At 35.8% G+C, this 21,189-nt stretch overlaps 1 protein-coding gene across 1 annotated transcript in view; it reads right to left on the bottom strand.

The window, feature by feature from the left end:
* Nucleotides 1-21,189, bottom strand: part of STX18 (syntaxin 18) — a 61,280-nt gene that overhangs the window by 14,281 nt on the left and 25,810 nt on the right. The window contains exons 2-5 of the mRNA XM_041490245.1: nucleotides 12,967-13,034; nucleotides 2,450-2,565; nucleotides 1,232-1,309; nucleotides 1,065-1,131 (exon numbers count right to left, since the gene is read on the bottom strand). Coding sequence (XP_041346179.1) covers nucleotides 1,065-1,131; nucleotides 1,232-1,309; nucleotides 2,450-2,565; nucleotides 12,967-13,034 — 329 coding nt within the window. The remainder of the gene's footprint in view (nucleotides 1-1,064; nucleotides 1,132-1,231; nucleotides 1,310-2,449; nucleotides 2,566-12,966; nucleotides 13,035-21,189) is intronic.

The following is a 21,189-nucleotide window of genomic DNA, read 5'->3' as shown; positions in this document are numbered from 1 at the left end:
AGCTGCAAAAACACCAACGCTTTACTTTTCTCTCATTGCTTTTTACCAAATTTCAAAAGTGGTTTGGGGTATTTTGTTTTCTTGCTTTTAGTCTGATCCTCCACACATACTACTATTTATGTCTCATGAGGATATATTTGAGAGAATCTAATTGTGCTTAATCAGGCTGAATCATTCTGAATAAAATATACTTATGAACTTTTGAAAACATCTCTCTAGGTTTAATGTAACTGTAACTGAAAAACCCAAACACCAAACTGATAAACCAGCAACAAGTCTGGGGAAAACGCTCAAGAATTTATTCATGTGCACATTCTAGAACTATATTTTTTTAAATTAAAATACAGATAATGGACCTTGAGGTTACTATTCAAATAACGGAGAGTGAGAAGACATGAAAGCCTCTTAGGTATTAAATAAATTGTAAACTTGCTCACTTTCCCTATGATTCTCACAACTGGGAGTATGAAGAAAAAGAAAGTGAAGAAGTACGGGGCTTGAAACTTGACTAAAAAAAAATCCCACCAGACCAAAAGGCAGCAAGCAACCACCTTTAATGTCTCCTAGACACGTTCAGCTCTACATTGGCAGCCTTAACAAGAGCCACTACAGGAAGTGGAAGCTCTTGTTTCAGTTCAGAAGTTACATTCTAGTTTTTTATTTTTACTGTTTCTGCTTGCCATGAACACCTGCCATCTCAAGCAGTATTTATTAACAACACAGTCACTTTTAGCAGAAAGATAAGACCTTTAAATAAAAGCAAAACCAAAAAAATGTGTAGAAGTCAAATAGGATTATTAACTCGCATTTTACTGACTTGGTGCTCTTATCCTTTACCTAAATGAGAACTACAACACTATAATGTCACTCTGCCACTTTCAGACTTGACTTCACGTGTCTGAAGTGCAAAGAGTCCTGGAATGCACCTGTTGACCACAGAAGTTGCTCATCCAAACACAAACTTCCACTGAAACAATCTCCTTAGAATCTAAACATGAACAATGGTTTTGTTGAATGTCCTACAAGTGAAAGGCACAGTTAAACTATTTTTTGACATTACTCACAGTCTCTTCTTATCTATCACTCTCTTAACTCGGATGGCCCTTTGTTCAGAATACAGCTTGCACACTCCTGTTCAAGAGAGTAAACAAAATTTTAGGTTAAAAGAGCAAGATTTCTTTCTTGGAAAATGCAATCATCCATTTGTAACTATTCAGTAAATACTAAGTACTTTTTAAGTAATCTTCAATGAAGTCCAAGACAGCTGTTCTGTGCTCCTTCACCTGAGCAGACTGGACACCCTTGTGTGCTGAAATACAAAAGAAAAATATAAAACAATCTTTTTAAAACAAAACAAATAAACTAAAACTTTTTACTGAATTCCATAACACTTTGCACTTTCAATTGATATGTAAGTTATATTCAAAAGCCTAGTCACATTTTATGCATGTTAGTATTTCTTTTAAACATAACTATATTTAAATATAGATTCTCTAAAACAGAAAGTCATTACAATGAACCAAAAAGTGAAAATAACTAGTGTCCTGTAGTATTTTTTATATGCCACAGAGTTCTATTATGTCAAATAAACTCTAAACAGGAATAAGTGACATCTAGCTAAGAACAGCAGAATAAATCTAGAGATTTAACTTGTTTAAACTATTGAACTTGCTCAAATTTTCTGGTGTACAGACTGTGTGGAAACTTTTGGGATTTATTGTGTCAAATCCTTTTAATTCACATATATAGATATTTTTCATTTTTATACTATGCAGTTCCCATGCATGACTGACAGTCAATGATTCTGAATAATGCTACAACTATGTTTAGATGGCATTTTAAAGCTGATGAAAATCTTTTGTGCATCAATAAAATACAGAGATGCAGCAAGTCAACTTGAAAATGGCAACACAGATATTCTCTCTCTACGACTTTCACAAGATAGTGTAGTAAAGGTATGATCCCATATTCAAGTTGTCAAAACCACTTTTAATTTACCAGGACTCTGTTAAAGTTTTTTAACAGTAGTAATAATACCTTACAGGTAGACAAGCTAATAAAAGACAACCATCACATTTGGTTGAGCTTTGGTTTAGGTCTCTAAACAGTGCTGAATTACTACTCAAGTAGCAAATATTTAAGACTCTTTTACAGTTGTTAACCTTGAGTATTTCTATGCTATCACTCAAATTTTAAAGTTCAAATACTGGTGTATTTGAACACATAAACAAAATTCTATGCTGTGGCTTCTTTTTCCATTATCATTAAAGAAAATGGTATTACAGTACTAATCAGCCAGTGGGATTACACCAATGCAAACAAAAAGGCAACGACACTTCCCCTATCTTTTTCCTAAAGCATTTAAGATTCACCATTATTCACCAACATTCAACATTAGCTCAGCCTTTATCAAGAACTCAAAAAAAACCATAAGAGTTGCTTAGTTTACCTTCTGTTCTGAGCTGATGAATGGCATCAGCACACGTTCTCATAAACACCTGGGCATCTTGATCTATCTGGTCACGCTCTGTATCCGTCATCCTCACATACTCAGACATAATATGGCTGAGAAACAAGACAAACTTGTCACTTAAAAAATCCCTAACATAAAATCCACAAGTACACACCTTAGTCCTTCTTGCGACCTACCATCTGTGTGAGAACTTTTCTGCAACACAGATTGCCACAGGAAAATAATAAAAAGTCTTTTTAAGAAGTAGAAAGTATATATCAGTAACTACCACTGATAAAAATGCCACTCCTATAACGTTGGGAGGCTTTTTCAAAGAACACTTTTACTAGTAAAGTATGTAGAAAATGCAGTATCTCCTATTATCTTGTACATAACCAAACAGAGCAGATAAGGAGAAAATACAGCTAGAAAATATATCATTGCCCTTGGTACTTATTCCAATAAAGTGTCCTAAAAACACAAAACCAATTCAGGTAAAGGAATAGCTCAAATACTGAAAGAAGTATATAAAAAAAAAAAAAAAGGAACTTTCATTATCCCAAATACAGCGCTTCATTTTTAAAGTCGCTGTACTATGAAATTGTGAATTCAAACTAGAGGAAGAATAGTGGAAAATAATGCACAATTATAATATCAAATCAATTGCAGTATTTATTAAAACCTGTTCCCATTGTTTATTTCAATTTTAGGTTATACATTATGCATTTAGTATTTTCTAATGCTATTAATAAATCTTCTTGTTGCTAAATGAATAAAAATGGAGGCCTGTCCTTAAAATATTAACTCACTGTAGGTAACCAGCAGAAAGGCATACTGTAGAAGGTATTTAACAGTGTTTCCACAGCCATGGGTGACAGGATAAAACTCTGCTACAGCAAAAAAAAAGTTCATCTTGTGTTTCCTGGTGATGTAGTGATCACAGCCTATTATACATGCTCTTTAAAAAGGAAAGAAAACCTTAACTCATACCTACATTTGAAATTATTTTTTTAATATGTGAAAATTTCCTCACGTGTAATGCAACTACATTACTGCAGTAATACAAGTAAAAAGAGAAGATCTTCAATATTTAGCCTGATATCCTTAGAGATCTCTGGCACACATCACTGTAATAATGGCAAAGCTCCTCAACGTCTGCTGCAATCCCAGCCACAGGAAAGCCCACAGCTCACACAACCCTGTCTCACCAATTCATCCCATACAAACTCAGCAGTTCCCTCCTGCATCACCAATGCACTGCAAGCACGGGTCCAGATCTCCTCCACAAAGCTTTAAGTATACTCTAAATAATAATACTCTATAATACCCTTCAAGTATTATACCAAAATCTCCTCATTCCCATCCCACATTACTGATTTTACATAAAAAATCAGCATATGGTTCATCTTGAAAATTAGTTTCTGCTTATTGGTCAGCTAGTACACAAGTACAGATGGGCAAGCAAACAGTAAGACAAACTAATTAGAAGTAATATTCTATATTTTACATGTTTGTTTCCAAAACTGCCATGTATTTGACATCTAAATATCAGGGCTTTTCCCCCTCCCCCTGTTTAAAACTATTCTAAATGTCATAAAATTATTAATTATTCCTTAGTACTGTTTCCATGTATAATTCTAAGCACGTGTAAAGCCAGGAAATCCATTCCTATATGCATCTCCACACAGGCCAAGACTGAAGGGACTATTAAGACTCTGGTATGGCATAATTCATAATATCATTCAGTGAGCTCAGCCTAGAGAGTTACTTGAGCATTTTAGGGCACACAGATTTAGGTGGGAAATAAGGATGGAGTAACAGCTCCTTGACGAAAAAACTCCACTCTTCTATTTCAGATTACAATAATAAATTCTGGCTGGCCTGCTGTTGAACAGGATAGAAAGTTTCTGTGTTTATATGTCTAGCTTCTTGTACCCCTCCCAGCTTTGGAGTGTTTGCAGAGTTCTACACTTTTCATGCACTTTTTAACATAAGAGGGTAAAATTAAGATTACAAAACGCAAACCAGAATTTTCTTTTAAATCAGACTTCTAAATAAGAAAAAACTTGCCTCAGGCCCACTTCATTTTTTACTAACAGTTTAACTAGTGGTAGTGTAGTGATACACTGAGGATAATTGCAACAGCTTTTTAACTTTGGGAAGTTGTTAAGTTACTTTTCCTAGTTGCTGATAGAAAAACAGGGTAGATTAAGTTCTTAAATAGTAGTTTCACAGCTTCAAAGCTAGTATAATGCAGCTTAATCCAGTAAACAAGAAACAGAATACTTTTCCTATTATAACTGCTTACAGCTTACATAGTGTCTGGTAGCAGTGCTTTTGAACATGAGCTGGTCAAGCCACTCAGAGAGAAGGATACCTGAAACACAACCTCCTTGGGAAGGCAAGAATGGAGTCATACAATCACATCCCATTATGTCAGACACATATGGCATCCACTAGTACTAACAGGGTACTGAAGTCCCTACTGCACTCCCCAGTAAATCTGCACACAGAGATTATACTGAAAATCCATTTAATCACCATCCTCTACCAGAAGAGGAACCGCTCATTAAAATAAAACAGGCCAAAGAAAACCAAAACCACATAAAACCATCAAACGAAAAACAACAGAACAGAAAAAAATCCAGCTGTGTCTTGTAGGTCAGAGATACAAATGCATGCTCAGAAGTGCACTGGCAGTATCACAGCAGTGGACTCTCATTACTAAATCAAGAAGGGCCAAGAAGTCAGGTTTTTTAGAAGCAAACAGAAAAATTAGCAAGATATGCACAGAAAATGAATGAAGAAAGTAGGAAAAGAAGTTCCTCTGGATTTTCATCCTTGCCAATATGAGAAAACTTCATAAGAAACTTAGGCTAGAAGGCAATTCGGTTTATTTGTGATTTTTAACAGTGGGTGAAGAGTACAAGAAAGACAGTGACCATCAAGTAGGCAGATTTCATCAGTCTAGAAAAATGAGTAGGTCAAATCGCACAGAAAATTCAAACTTAAAAAAGCAAAGGAAAGAATTCAGATGAACTAGTAGTTTTCATACAGAAATTACATTATAATTTGCAATTCTGCTATTGATGGAAAGGAAGAGTAGGCAATTCAGTGAGAGATCAACTGAGCTTTGTTGAGCTCAAACAGACCAGAATAAAGAGTGCAAATTAGTTCTGATTTCTATTGATAACTTTAAGGGAACACAGCATGCAAGGACACACTCAGAAGAGGATCAAGTGCAGGATGAGACACAATTGGGAAGGGATGCCAGTGATAACAAGAGATTGCTCTGCAAACATTACTATAAGAAACACTTAAGAATGTGGTCTTGGCTTGTTACTCAACAGAGAAACAAAATTATATGCAGAGTATGAATTAATTCTAGATGTTTATTGCTTTGTTTTGGGTTTTTTTGCACTAACTTTCATCATGAATGTCGCTTGAAAGCTGCAGTTACTATTCCTTTTAGCTTACTGCTTCTAAATCATCCGGGCCAAATTTAATACCTCTGCCATTTTAAAAAGATCATAATTCTTTGCTGATATTATCATCAGCAACAGCAAGTGTCAGATAATGTATTAGTGAACAGGCTGCTGAGTGAACTGTGTGAGAGAGAAAGCTACATGAACCACGTCATAGCACAAGTGTACCTGAGGTGCAGTGGCTCCTGGTGAAGTGCATATCCATCCTATCTGTGTGACAAAGCTGTGCTCTGGAACGGAACTAACCAACTTCCAAAAAAGCCCAGGGCGTGTGCACATTCAAACAGTGGGCAGAGACAGGAGACCCAGCCCTGGAATAGAATGGGAAATGCATCAAATGACAAGATGAATCCTCGCTGCCAAGAACTAGGAAAGAATAACTAGCAAATGACACGCTGATAAAAAGACGAAGGTCAGCAACTATCTTTGAAAATAGGGTTTAAGGGACAAAAAAGTGCAGAAGACTTGTAGGCCGTTCAATCTAGAAAAGTACAGGAATAAATGAGTAATATTTAAGCACTTAGGAAAGAATAAAAAGATTACCAGTACCCAAGATGTATCAGTAGTACATCATAAGCAGTGTAATTTATTGCTGAGATGCAGTAACAGGTCTTATGGATGGATGAAAAGCAACCACTGCTGTATATTGGTATGGCTCTTGTTATGATCTCACATTCTCACCAGTGAATAAATGAGTTAGAAGAAATAAGCACCATATGAATGTGAAACTGCAAAGTTGAACTTGGGGGTAGTTATACACCAAAACAGAAGGAAAACACTGAGTTGTATTTCACAGGATTTTGTCCTGAATCTGATGCCACTTAATACTTTCATTAATAACTCAAAAGAATGGAATATATACTTACTAAACTTTCAGAGGCATAAAGTTAAGCAAATTAAAACTGTATCAAGAGAACAAGACTTCAATTCAAAATAATATTGCCCGGAGAAATGACATGAAGAACTTGAATAAGGAATAGTAAGAAGCTCTTTGCTGCATCAAGAACAATTATCTGAACCCACAGAGAATGGGGAACAACTGATTAGGGAACAGTTCTTCAGAAAGTCATCTGGGATCATACTGGATCATAAACCAAACACAACAACAACATACTGTTGCATAAAAAGTCATCATTACAATGGGACACATTACTCTAGTAACATGGATTGGAAACAGGAAAAAGCAGAATGAGAATGTGAAATCTTCACTGAAAGAAATATTTAAAAGCAAGCAGAACACTAGTCATTCTCTTTTTGGATGTTTCAGCCATGGTCCTTTCAGCCTAACATTTCTGTGATTCTATTTTGCTGGCAAAGCACAAGGAAACAAAGCTGATGTTACTTTAACTTTTGGAATTAGTAATTCTGCTGGCACATAAAATAACTTCTGCTTGCTAATCCAATAAAAGTAACAAATCAAGAAGAAAAATTTTATTTTCCTCCAACAGTGTATTAGAAAAGAGAGAGAAGCAATAAGCAGAAACAAATCAGTTGTAAAATAGTAGAGATTTGCCCAGCTTACCACCTGCACATATTGCCTAGCATATCTATACAGAAATGCTACCCATGTGTTAAGCGCCCATATGAGTATGGATAAGCTTAGCTGCAAATACAGCAGTCACATTCTTCCCTCTGGGCATCTAGTATATTTAAAATTGTTTGATTTCTTACTTAAGTTAGTTTTATGCATTTCCATTTACCACCTTTTTCCATCCAAATGCTGTCTGACATAAATCCAAGCTAAGAGGTCCTTGATTCAAATGACAAAACATTCCACAACATTTTTTACATAGTTTTTTTTAATTCTGTGTGGAAGCCTCAGCTAGCAGAATAGGCAATACAGGCACACCTGAATTAGCATCTTCAGTGTTGTAAAATATTGCTGAGATATTCCAGAGTGCTACTACGAAAAATTACTACTTCTGAAATGTGATATATTAATTTAGTCAATTAAAAAAACAAAAAAAAAAAAAAGAAGAAGATAAATAATTTGAAAATAATACCCCAGAGAATAGAAAAATATACACCTCCAGGAAAAAAGTATTTACAGATCATCTACATGTTTTACTACCTCAATACAAAAAGCAAGCCTTACTTCTTGTAAAAACATGACTAAGCCAAGAAAAGAATGCAGCCTGGCATTGTACAGGAGCCAGTAAAACACTATTTTTAGAGTCCTTTAGTGGCTACTTCTTTTATTGTTAAATACAAGGAAACACTCTCCACAAAACACTGTTGTAAGCATCCAATGATTTTCTATTAAGGGGCAAATGATGTAACTGATTTACTGCCTTGAGACAGAGAAATGCTTAAGACAGATAAATGCCAGGGCAGGAGGTGTAACTACTGGGCACTAACATTATTTTTTAAGATGGAAAGATAATTTGTTAGTAATTTTTCCAGGCGTATTATTTGCAACTAACAACAAATGTTCAAGCACTTAACTGCACAGAAGGACTACAGAAGCATGTAATGAAGATACATCAAAAGCCACACATGCAGCCTTTCTGGTGGAAAAAGTGACATTTCTATTCAGAAGTCATCTAAACTACACTGATCAACTACATAAGTATCTCTGCAGTTGCAAAACACAATTAATTAGATGTCTAATAATCCCAGATGGAAAGCTCTTCTTTCAAGTATTTTTCTTCTAAGTATAAGGTGTTCTGTGAAAAAAAAACCAAAAATATCTAGAATTCTGTCAATTTCTTTCCAGTGTCTCATTAAAACACTATAAATAATGACTGGTCCTTAAACTGCCTAAACCTTGAAAGATCCTTCAGAGAAACTGAAGGCTGTGAAGGAATCCCAAGAGGATAATTTGAAATTTCCAGGTGTTAGGGCAGTACAGGTAGATCCTTGAAGTATAATTAACACAAACATATTGTCTTGGTGATTCAGTGATCAAAAACATGAAGGAGCTTGTGATGAAAAGCAAAGGCACAAGTTGTTCACAGATGAGACATCAGACAAGTTACCAAAGACTGAAGATGGGATCTCTCCTAGCACAGTGTAAAAAGCAGTGTAGGAAAGCATTATACCAAATGGACTGAGAGGAACAACACAGAATGTAGAGCAGTCAATATACTAAAAATGGTACCTCATTTGAAAGGAGTTATTGCTTAATAAGAAATATGAAAAAGTGGCCACATCTTGTTAACAGCTTCAGGACTCAATATTCCCTGCCTCCTCCTTTCCAGGAAGAGTGATCAGCTTGTGTGCACTGGTTTTTCTTGGGATAGAGTGAATTTTCTTCCCAGCAGCAAGTACAGGGTTTGTGTTTTTGATTTGTGATGGAAACAGTGCTGAGAACTCAGGGATGTTTTTGATATTGCTGGGCAGTGCTTTACACAGAGCCAAGGCCTTTCCTGCTCTGCATCCCACTCCACCAGTGAGGAAGCTGGGGGTGCGCAAGGAACTGGGAGGGGACACAGCCAGGACAGCTGACCCCAGCTGCCCACAGGGATGTTCCAGATCATATGGCTTCATGCTCAGCACATACAGCTGGGGAAAGAAAAGAGGAAAGGCAGGGGGGACATTTGGAGTGATGGCATTTGACCTCCCAAGTCACTGATACATGTGATGGAGCCCTGCTTTCCTGGGGATGGCTGAACACCTGCCTGCCCATGGAGTGTCTCATTAAAACACTATAAATAATGACTGGTCCTTAAACTGCCTAAACCTTGAAAGATCCTTCAGAGAAACTGAAGGCTGTGAAGGAATCCCAAGAGGATAATTTGAAATTTCCAGGTGTTAGGGCAGTACAGGTAGATCCTTGAAGTATAATTAACACAAACATATTGTCTTGGTGGTTCAGTGATCAAAAACATGAAGGAGCTTGTGATGAAAAGCAAAGGCACAAGTTGTTCACAGATGAGACATCAGACAAGTTACCAAAGACTGAAGATGGGATCTCTCCTAGCACAGTGTAAAAAGCAGTGTAGGAAAGCATTATACCAAATGGACTGAGAGGAACAACACAGAATGTAGAGCAGTCAATATACTAAAAATGGTACCTCATTTGAAAGGAGTTATTGCTTAATAAGAAATATGAAAAAGTGGCCACATCTTGTTAACAGCTTCAGGACTCAATATTCCCTGCCTCCTCCTTTCCAGGAAGAGTGATCGGCTTGTGTGCACTGGTTTTTCTTGGGATAGAATGAATTTTCTTCCCAGCAGCAAGTACAGGGTTTGTGTTTTTGATTTGTGATGGAAACAGTGCTGAGAACTCAGGGATGTTTTTGATATTGCTGGGCAGTGCTTTACACAGAGCCAAGGCCTTTCCTGCTCTGCATCCCACTCCACCAGTGAGGAAGCTGGGGGTGCGCAAGGAACTGGGAGGGGACACAGCCAGGACAGCTGACCCCAGCTGCCCACAGGGATGTTCCAGATCATATGGCTTCATGCTCAGCACATACAGCTGGGGAAAGAAAAGAGGAAAGGCAGGGGGGACATTTGGAGTGATGGCATTTGACCTCCCAAGTCACTGATACATGTGATGGAGCCCTGCTTTCCTGGGGATGGCTGAACACCTGCCTGCCCATGGAGAATAAGTTCCTTGCTTTGCTTGGGTATGTGGCTTTTTCTTTCACTATTAAACTGCCTTTATCTCAACTCATGAGTTTTCTCACTTTTACTTTTCTGATTCTCTCCCCAGTCCCACTATGGGGGCACTGAGTGAGTGGCTCTGTAGGGCTGAGCTGCCAGCTGGGGTTAAAACAATGATAAAAAATTCCTTATCACAGAAGGCAAAAACCCTACATGTAAGAGAAAGGAAATAAATCCTAATAAACAGGAGAGGATGAAGGTGCAGTGGCCTGTAAGCCAGCAAATTTAGATCACTACATCAAGAATTTCATGTGTTTTCCCACTTAGATATTTTGTAAGTAATAGCTAAATCAAGAAAAAAGAAGGTGAATAAGCAATTACTAAGTCACTTTAGGTAGTTTAGCTAAGTAGTTAAAGTTTGATAAAATAGGTCAGAATCTTGGTTTCAAATAACCACTCTTCCAACTGACTTCCTCATTGCTAAAAATTTTCCTCTAAAAATGAATTAAAGACATACCCTCTGTAGCAGGATATTTCATGTATGCCAAAAATAAAAACCATTATTAAAGAATTCATAGTCTTCAAAGGTAAGGTCAAAGAAGCAATCAATAACCTGATTGTAACACAAAATGAAGAAGTTTTAAAAGGCACACAATAACACAACTTGGTAAAAGCTCAATTTCAGGAACACATTGTGCTACAGCTGGGAAAACAAACAGCAGGACTGACAAATACAGAGTAATAGTCTTCTTCATGAAATTTGACATCTCCTACATAAATTTCAGCACAGCCTTTCAGTATTAAATTGTTCAAAAACTGTCCCCATTACTTAAGTATTGAAGATTTGTTAACTGCTGTCTTGAGTGAGTGAGGCATTTGCTAAGACTGCAAGACTGACAGCATGGATGCTATGATGCTCTTTGTATCCATGAAGTAGAACAGCACAAGTAATCTAGTATGGAATTTGACAGATTTATATCAAGTTAAACATAAGCAATTTAAATCTGAACATTAAGAACATAATCAACTGCAATCACAGATGAGATCTACAGGATTATTTTATGGTTTAATAAAGCAAATGACACTTCTTTCCTCTCCTTAATGAAGACTTGTGTGGGGGGAGAGGAAAGTGAAAGGCACTGAGAATTACCATGATAACTCGTCGCAACTTCTTTGCAAAAAGAACATTAAATCTTCTGGAAATCAAAATAACCTGGACACATTTTTACTCTAACTTCCATTTTATGTACACTATTGTTAATAAAATACAAACACTACCCAAAATTTAACTGCCCCTGACTGCTCTTACTGGAATTATTTGCAGTTTCTCAACCTCTGCATGCACATTAAGTTTTCACAAAGTACATGCAGTTTTGTCAGTATTAAATTGCTGGCTCCACCTAGTGTTGTTCATGCTCTATTCCTACAGGCATTGAAAAGCAGAGAGCCAGTCATAAGACAGAGCTGAGCACTACTTCTGCTTGCTCCTTGGAAACAGCATCCCTGACCCACCTCACACACAGAGCTGTGCACACCCCGAGCAGCATTTTCACCAGCACTGACTGAATAGCTCCCACGGCCTCTCACTTATAAAAGAAGCCATTTTCCTTTTTTGTTTTGTTCTTAAAATAACAAAATACAGCTTTTAAACTACTGTGGAGACAAAAAAGGAAGCCAGAAGTCTTCTGATAACTTACTCAGAACACACTTTGATTCCACTGATGAGGTAGTATTGCTATTACTGCGACAGACCCTTTCAGGATTAGAGTTGTTTCTCAGAAAAACTGTTCCTCCAGTATGGATTGAGCCTAAGGAACAGCGGATGGCTCATCTATTCTTATTGTCTTTTCCTGGGAAAGGGTATCTGTCTGGACAGCACTTCTATTTGGTATCTAGGAAGCTTTTAACCCAAAGTGATTTTAGGCTACATTTTATCTACCATGATTGAAGCAACAGCTCAGCTTTAGTCAGGGCTGTGTCAGAACCGGAAGGCAGACAGGGCTGATTCACCCAGTTTGCATGTAACAAAGTTTCACTCCAAAGCAAATTTTACATTTCTCAAATGCTACAATGATTTGTACTCAGTTAACCAAAATACAGGCTGCACTAACATTTAGATCTTATGATAACTTGACTTAGTATCTGCAGACCAGAAGATACTATGTTTTTCTTACAAACACCAACTTGTATATTTGTATTTTAATCTTCTAAAAATCCTGCTACTAAAGTTACCAACAAGCAAACACATACAGCAGTTTTGAATCATCTTTAGATTCTGAGCCTTATTTTATTCAGGTGCCCTGTTTTCTTGTGACAGCACTATTCTTCCATCTTATAGTGGTTTACAGTAAGCCAATTACTAACAATCATTGTTTTGGTTTCAATCATTATGCCTATAGGTTTTAAATCTGTTCACTTTATAAGCATTAAGATAAATAAATAAATATTAGATAAACCCATTTAAACACAGTGCATACTTACCTATAAGCATTAATGTAATCCTTTCTGTGTTGTAGAAGAAAATCTTTCAGCTTTCCAATATGAGAAATCTAAACAAAAAGAAGTCATAATTAAATTTCAGATTATTTTATGTTTGAAGTTCAGTATTCCACACTTCAAACATGAATTCATAAATTTCTTATTCTATAATTAAATAGATTAATAAAATGTACTCTTTTATAGTAGAATTCTCACATTTTCCAAGCAGTCAATACATAAAAATAAGCTAAAAAAAGATCTGTTGTATGAAGTTCCACCTTGGAGAACAGCAGTAAAAATACGTGTCTTCTTCCCAAAGAACATAAACTAAGCAGTAAATATAACTACAATATTAAACATTAAAAATATTAAACATGGTAACACAAAATATCATCTAAATTTTCAATCCAGAATTTAATGATTCCAGAATTTAATGTACACTTTGGAAATAAATTAATTTTGGAAGACCACACAAGAAATTTTTCAACTCTTTACTGATCAGACATACATATTCAAGTCCAACTATCAAAACTTGTATGGCAAGGTACTGACCCTCCCCTTCTACTTTTGCCCTAATACAGTGACCAGTTTGTGCCCAAACTAATGTCTCTACTATCTGATAATCATTAGTAAACTTTGCCAGATCATACATAACAATCTGATTTCCATTTCCGAATTTCCACCTCAATCTGGATAACTTTTACTATATATCGCTTTATTTTATTTTTAAAGAAATCTTTACAAAGATCTTTTGGAAAGCCAAAAAAAAAAAAAAGAAATCTGAAACAACTTTTGAAAACTTCAGTCTAATTTAAAAGATTTGGTGTAGCATAAGATGCTGCTTATTTTAGAGAATGAAGGGACTACGGAAGTACAGCTTAATTCACCAGAGAAATGAGAAGACACGATGGGGAGGGAGAAAAGGGAAGAGAATTCTATACATTCGCAATATATATTTTCTGAGGCAACTTTTAAAACTATATTCTCAAATATTAATTAATAACTCAGTGTAAACAAAGCATGAAAGGCATTTTACAACACAAAAGTTGTTTTCATTTACAATAAATATGGTTTACTCCACGTATCTGGGAAAAAGTATCAGAAACTGTTCTAGTCTTAAAATCTCATTTTCATGCAAATGATCTATGCAATTAAACAAACAAAAAAACCACAGAGAAAGAACAGAATTGTTTGGATAAATAGAAGATTAATTCCCCCAATTTTTTTTTTTTCAAAAGCAGCTCTTTGAAAAAAAGTGCAAGGAAAAAATGTACTTAGTAAGACCACAGTAATTTGTACAACTCAAGAAAAGTGTTTCCTTATGCAAATATATAAGACTCCATTTCCCTATTACTATTATTTGCTCTGTTTCAGTTTTACTATAATTCATCATATTGGATAAGGATTTTCCCAGTTTTCAAGTCTCAAGTTTTTTGAGTGATTATCACAGGAAATTTCATCCCATTCATAGCAAACAGAATTCTGCCAGTACCTTCAGGAGTTTCCCAAAGTGTGTTAGCACCATTATACACAGCAAGAAGGGAAATACTGCAATTGCTACAAGACCAATGAGGCACAAACAGTAAGCTAAACCATTCTACAGATGTTCCTTCTCATCACCACTTGAACTTAATATTTGTACAGTAATCTCTTTCTCAGCTCAAACTTGGTATGTCATCAAATTTGCTGAATAGACTAATCAAGCTTGACTATGAAAGTGAAACATCTAGAACAGTTATACAGTGTTCCAGTGGAACAATACTACTTAATAGGCAGAAAGAAAGTACTACAGAGGACAAAACAAATGTAAAATAAGAAATGTTCCAAAACGCTTATATTAATGCATGAGAAAACACTAAACTAGAATATATATAAACAAATTCTGTAAGCAATAAATCTTAATATTACTGCAATAGTTACAATTTAGGAGTGATTAACAAGCAGAAAGAATCAGAATGACAAGCAAGAGCACTGTCTTACAGTAATTAATTCATCTAGTCACAAAGAGCATTCTATTTAGTCTAAAATTGTCATCATGTGTTTGAATTGCACTGACCCCACTTTGCCTCTCCTTCATTTGTAAAGCTATTTTCATGAATTTAGAATGACACCATTATGCCCATACTCACATCAAGCTCTTAGTTCCCAAGATTTGCATCAGAAGTGAGACTTGTTTTAGTTTCCCTCAAATTCTAACAGCACCTTCTGCAATCCTGCACTGCAGATATTTCTTTCTCCTTTTGTTACCATGTACTATTGGCATATCTTTGAATTCAATTTGTCATAACCATAAGAACAAAATTAACTTGTTTTATTAAAAAGAAGGTCTCACTAGTATTAAAGGAAGGGAGTGCTAATTTTATTTTACAAAATTGATTGGTTTTCTGTATGATGCTCAAATTTTTATAGATACAAAATATCCCACATTATACAAAGATAAATCCTGAAGATATCTCCAGGGTAATCAATTTACAATTATTCTGGTGTTATCAGGGGCCCACCATACACTCTTTACAAAGTCACCAAGCCTCAGCCTAAAGGGAATAAAGCTTCCCTCTATTACAACTGAGTGGCTTTATTAGAATACTATTCCTCTTATTACTGTCAAATTATTGTCTAATTTCCAGGTTTACTGATTACCAACTTCTATACGTCTCTTCTTGCTTCAGAATGGTCCTTTTCCTTAAAAGTTCTGCTTCCCTGCATGTGTGTTTGACTTTACTGTCGGTAATTCATTCTATCTATCTATCTATCTATCTATCTATCTATCTATCTATCTATCTATCTATCTATCTCTAACTTTTGTAGCCCAGACAAATAACCCCAAGCTTTTATTTGCTTCTCACAAAACAGTTCTGAAGTGGCAGAACCCACAGCTTCCCTCTGCATTTGTTCCAGTTTCTATCCATCCATTTCCAATGCAAATGACTAGAAAGGCATTCACTGCTGTTGGTTACTTTGTAACTATTTCTACTGGAAACACTTTTTTTTTCCCCTACTATTTTTTTTCTAGATCCCAGTATGTATCCTGCTTTTACCCCACTGGTCTATGGCTTTTTCCTTATTAATTTAGCCTAGAGTCTATGACTAAACCATTCTTCATCTATACTCCAATTTCATGACAAATCCACACTTTTTGCTAATTTTTTTTTATTAAAACAGCTGAAGAATATTTTAACTTTAGGAGGGTTTTAATACCAGTAGCAACTCATTGTGAACTTAGCCAAACCTAACTTTATCTCTGTAAAAAAAAGTCTTCCCTTCTTGTAACAGTTTTCTTGGCCAGTCTTTCTCACCCTGCTTTCCACTGCCTCTGGGATAAATTTTTGTATCCTCTCTTAATTAATCTTTCAAGTAGATCTAGTAGAATTTTAAATCCCACTTGCATTTCAGCACACCCATTTTTCCACTCCATTTACCCATCCATCATAACTGCAACTTCCGATTTGCTCAACATGCCTGTTTCCAAAACATTTTTACCACCACTTGACACAGGTGTCAAAAGGATAGATGAGAGCAATTTGAAGAAGCACAAACACATCTGAGTATTGGCCTCTCGTCATGGTATTCATTCTTTGCATCTGGAAATTTACTTCCTTTTTCTCCTGAAGTCTGCAGCAGAGAAATAAGCCTTTCCTTCAACCCTGAAATAAAGAAATTATTTCCTTCCTTCCCCCCAACCCCTGCAGAGACAGGAGGGCTTAGAGAAAAACCCTTCATAGCTGCAGCACTCTTGCACTACATAACAACTAAACTTATCTTACAGGGAAGAACACTGCTGCATTTCCCAATAACTGACATTTCTAAGGGAATCAGGGAATAAAATACCTTTCCTCACAATATTGTGAGCACCAGTTATATCATTACAGCAACAGCATCTTCTTGAGCTTCTGTGCACTCCCAGAATGCGGTAAGTTATGTTCATTCTAGGAATGAAGACTACTTAGGAAACTCCATGCTCTCCCTCTTCTCTTCCCATTCCCACTGACACTCCCTTGAGGGTCAATATCACACTCCAAAACACTGAAATTACTTTTTTTTTTAAATTACTCTTCTGGAAAGAATTGGTTTCTTTCATTTCAGTTCCACAAATACCTGTATCAGCACAAAGGAGGGCAGGAGCTGAATAGCCCTGGTAGGGAACTTCCCACAAGACACATCTGCCGTGAATGGATAAGGTATATTTAATTACAACCTAAAAAATTCAACATGGTAACCTCCTAAGCTCAGTTACTGAATCTGGAGACTCCAGATGTTATTTAAAAACTCCAAATTTCTAGTTCTAATAATGAAAACCCATTTGACTCTCTACAGTAAAGCAGCAGCAGTTTGCCACTACATGGCAAACAAAAGCATCAACATCATGCAAGTGAAAACCACTATAAATTCACATTAAAGCCTGTAACGTAACTTTTTAAAAGTTACTTTAGGTTCCAGTTACCACTTGACCCTCAGTAAACTACCTCTTTAATACATATATCTGTGTTTTGTTGCCAATACAGATTTTTTAAACAGCTCTTATTAAAGCATAAAAGCAATTATTGCATCTAATGCAGGTCCGACACAAAAGGAAGCTGTGAATAGCTGCCATCTGCTACCACAGGTGGCATGCATAGCTCTATTTATACTTGGGGCCTGCAGTAGAAATGGTAGATGTTCCTCTGTTTAGAGATTTTTCTAATGATTTCAGAGCAGGCTAAGTTATTTAAAAAGATAAGAAACAGGGAAGCATTGCCTCCAAAGCAGCATCTTGATGAGACGCAGAGGCTTTAGAACGAAGACGCTGACTACGCTTCCTTCAGTCTCTTAGCAATACATACAGCATTTCTTTCCACTCCCAACAAAGAATTGATCACTCATGAAACAGTAGGGTCCAATTTGCATGCGTTTAACCCACTGCAAGAAGCAGCAGCATTGTTTACGATTAAAATGATTGGAGTAGGTTCCCGTGACATATTGTAGAGAGAATTCAACCATGCTGAATAGTCATTTTCATTGAACAAATATAGCGTTTTATCAAATTTACTCTTCCATCAGAACAATGCCCAACTATTTCCTACCATATAAAACTGACTGTTACACTTCACGCTGTATTGCCACTCCGAATTTTTTAAAAGGAGTACTTTGTTAAAAGAAACTTTAAAAATTACTTAAAACCAAAACATAATAGAAGGGCTTTTGTAGAAGTTGTGAGAGTGGTATTTACTGTTGATTCAGCAGCACTAACAAGCACTGCTGACTACAGTGCCAAACTATCCCTTAAAATAGGGGGGGAAAAACCCTAAAGAAAATTTTACATTTAATTTTCCAATATGTTTGAAAAACATTATCTCCAATGTCTTACCTAAATAGATTCCATCTACAGATTCATAAAAAGGTGACTATATTCTACAAGGCTCTTGGCAAGAAGCGTAAAATTTAAGATTGCTATAATATTAATATCTAGGCACCTATCCTGTTTTCAATTCCAAACATATAGTTAAGCCAAACAATCCCATTGCCTATTTCTAGAGAAATTCTGAATTTCAGTAAAGCATCAGCTTATGAACAGGAACTACACGTTTCTGACCAAAAGAAGTACAGTTTCAGTACTAGGAGGAGATACAGTAATTAGTATAAGAACATAAACTTGTTTTTCAAAAAAAAAAAAAAAAAAGCGAGAGAAAGGAAATTTTCCATGGTTAGTGCATGTAATGAAGGTAAGGTTTTCAGAAGTCTGGAGTAAAAACCCAAACAGAATAGATACTATAAATGGAAGCAAAATTTATATTAAATAATTTTTAAAATAAGAGCTTCAGCTCTTACCTAAACTACTACAGTTGAAAACTAGTTAGGAATGTTTTGATGCAGAAATTACTCCTATAGAGAACTTTTTCAGTACAAACTACCTTTGGCTAGACAGATGAACTTTTTAAAAACACAACACAGGACGGGCCAGGTTCCACACTGATTATATTTTACATAGGTTATATTTTAAGCACTGTCAGCACATTGAATCAACACAGGTTCTTGCTAGATGTTTTTAAGAACTGACATGATTTTTGTTTTTAAAGTACTGTTACTTGCATTCTACATTTCAGAACTGAAACCTTCAAAAGAGCAAATGATACAACTCGCTGGTGCAGTGAAATGTAACAGAGATAAAACCAATTAAATTAAGTTTGAATCAGGAGGCGGAAGTCTGAATTGACTCGTGTGAAGATTGCTCTTTAAGGGATTTGGTGCGAGTTCCCAGCACGCCGTGAGGTGGAGCTGTGCCCCCAGGATTGGCACCAGCAGGGACACGCTGCTGCCTCCACGCCTCAGCCGGGCCGCTTTGCAGATGATTTGTCTCTTGAGGGGATACATTTGGTTTAGGTTTCCCCAGCAAACGTGAAAGTTTCTAAAATAGGTCACGCAGATCAATTGCTCTCGTAATCTGAGACCCAAAAGAGCAAATAATATCTAAACTGCGGCGTGGGGGTGGCCCGGAGCTGGAAGCGGGGAGACAGCCAGCCTGGCTACCTCTAATCTCAGGAAAATTGTGACTTTGTTCAGTTTCTGCTTTACATCAGCATACATGTTACAGCAACAGCAACGGGCAGAGAAACATTTTTTATTGCATTTTATTAGTCGTCTTGCATTTGAAGCATAGGAATTAACCAAGAATGGGGGGGTCATGTTAAAAAAATGTGTAGTACATGGGATAAGAACATTCAAAACTGAATTAATTGAATTAAAAGCCATGAAAAAGAAGAGTGAGGCTATTCAAACTTCAAGGTAAAGATGTTACAAAATTTTTAATTTTTTTAAAATGTTTAATATTATTCGTATTTTTCTAATTTAAAACAACACATATTTTAATACAAAATGAAAGCAAAATTGTAAGGAATCATTGCAGGAGATTTCATTAGTCATTGTGGAATACTGGAAGTTAAAACCCGTCTGCAGAATACCACAGGCAGTATTTGGTGCACATTAGCAAAGTTATTAAGAAATCTTTAAACTGCAGTAAGAATCAAAGCCAATTTCCTGACCCCTGGTCTGGAGTAGAAGACACTTCATTTTGCTTAATATCAAACTGTGAAAAAGGAAAAAGTGAAAAAGCACTGTCTTGTACATTAAAACAAACAAACAAAACCAAGTTGGCTCTAAACCATTTATTTTAATTTTGGGGTTTTTTTTAGTTCTTGCTTAACATGTTTTTATATATACTGTCTGTGGTTCAACAATTGTTTCATTGATTTATACTACTGTCAGTTTACATTTAAATACTTTGCCTCTAAAGTGCACTTTTGATCTGCATTTCATTATTTTTATTTTTAATTCATTGTTAATTACCTGCAATGGAAGATTTGGTAGTCAGTAACTCACTATCAGCCTAAAAGTCTCACATTTCATCTTACTATGCCTGCCATAAAAATAACCCAGAGTTAGTGTAAGATTCAGTGAAATACACCAAGAAAAAAATATTCTTGCAATTTTATGACACAACTCCTAACATTTGTTGCTCAAGACTCCTAATAAGAGTCAAACAAAATTAAGATCCAAGAGCTCAAAAACTCCAGTTCCCCACTGATCACAATACCCAGTATTATCACTGCATGAAGGTTTCACTGGAGTGCTATTTGGGGATAAGGCTGGTGTTTTAGAAATGTGTATGGTATTGACAGCAAACTCCACCTGTATAGAAAAATTACTTTGAAGTCACTAATTTACTTTTTTAAGGAAATTATCCTTGAATATATTGTATATCCTTAAAACTGTTTTAATGTTTTGTACTTTAGACATTTGTAAACAGAAAGGAAAAAAAGTCTTATTTTTTAGGGTAATTACTTACGAATACTGAGTTTCAACTCTGAACCAGAAAAATACAACACACAAAAGACTTTAAGATAGAAGTCTGCTTTAATTTTGCCACTGTTTCCTTAGCTTTTGTGAAACACACTGGTTTGGCACCATCACATATAGAAGCACATCTAGATATTCTGAAAATGGTCCGTAGACAATCAACAGGAACATGAAATGACCTGAAAAAATTAACAGTAGGCTTCCTACAATGTATCATCATGCTAAATGGTTTTAGTAACTAGTTTTCATTTACTATCAGCAGCAACAAATACTTTGAATTAAAAAAAAGAAAGAGCACAACATTTGATTTTAATAAAACTTACTATTTCCCTTTTTCTTGTTTATTGTCAAACTCGAATCTTAACTTTCTTTAACATTTGTATTTTTACACAATCA

The sequence above is a fragment of the Pyrgilauda ruficollis genome, unplaced genomic scaffold, assembly GCF_017590135.1.
Source record: "Pyrgilauda ruficollis isolate IOZ18807 unplaced genomic scaffold, ASM1759013v1 scaffold1, whole genome shotgun sequence".
In the NCBI taxonomy this organism is placed as follows: domain Eukaryota; kingdom Metazoa; phylum Chordata; class Aves; order Passeriformes; family Passeridae; genus Pyrgilauda; species Pyrgilauda ruficollis.
The sequence above is the reverse complement of the archived record's forward strand: the minus strand, read 5'-3'. Positions and strand labels throughout refer to the sequence as shown.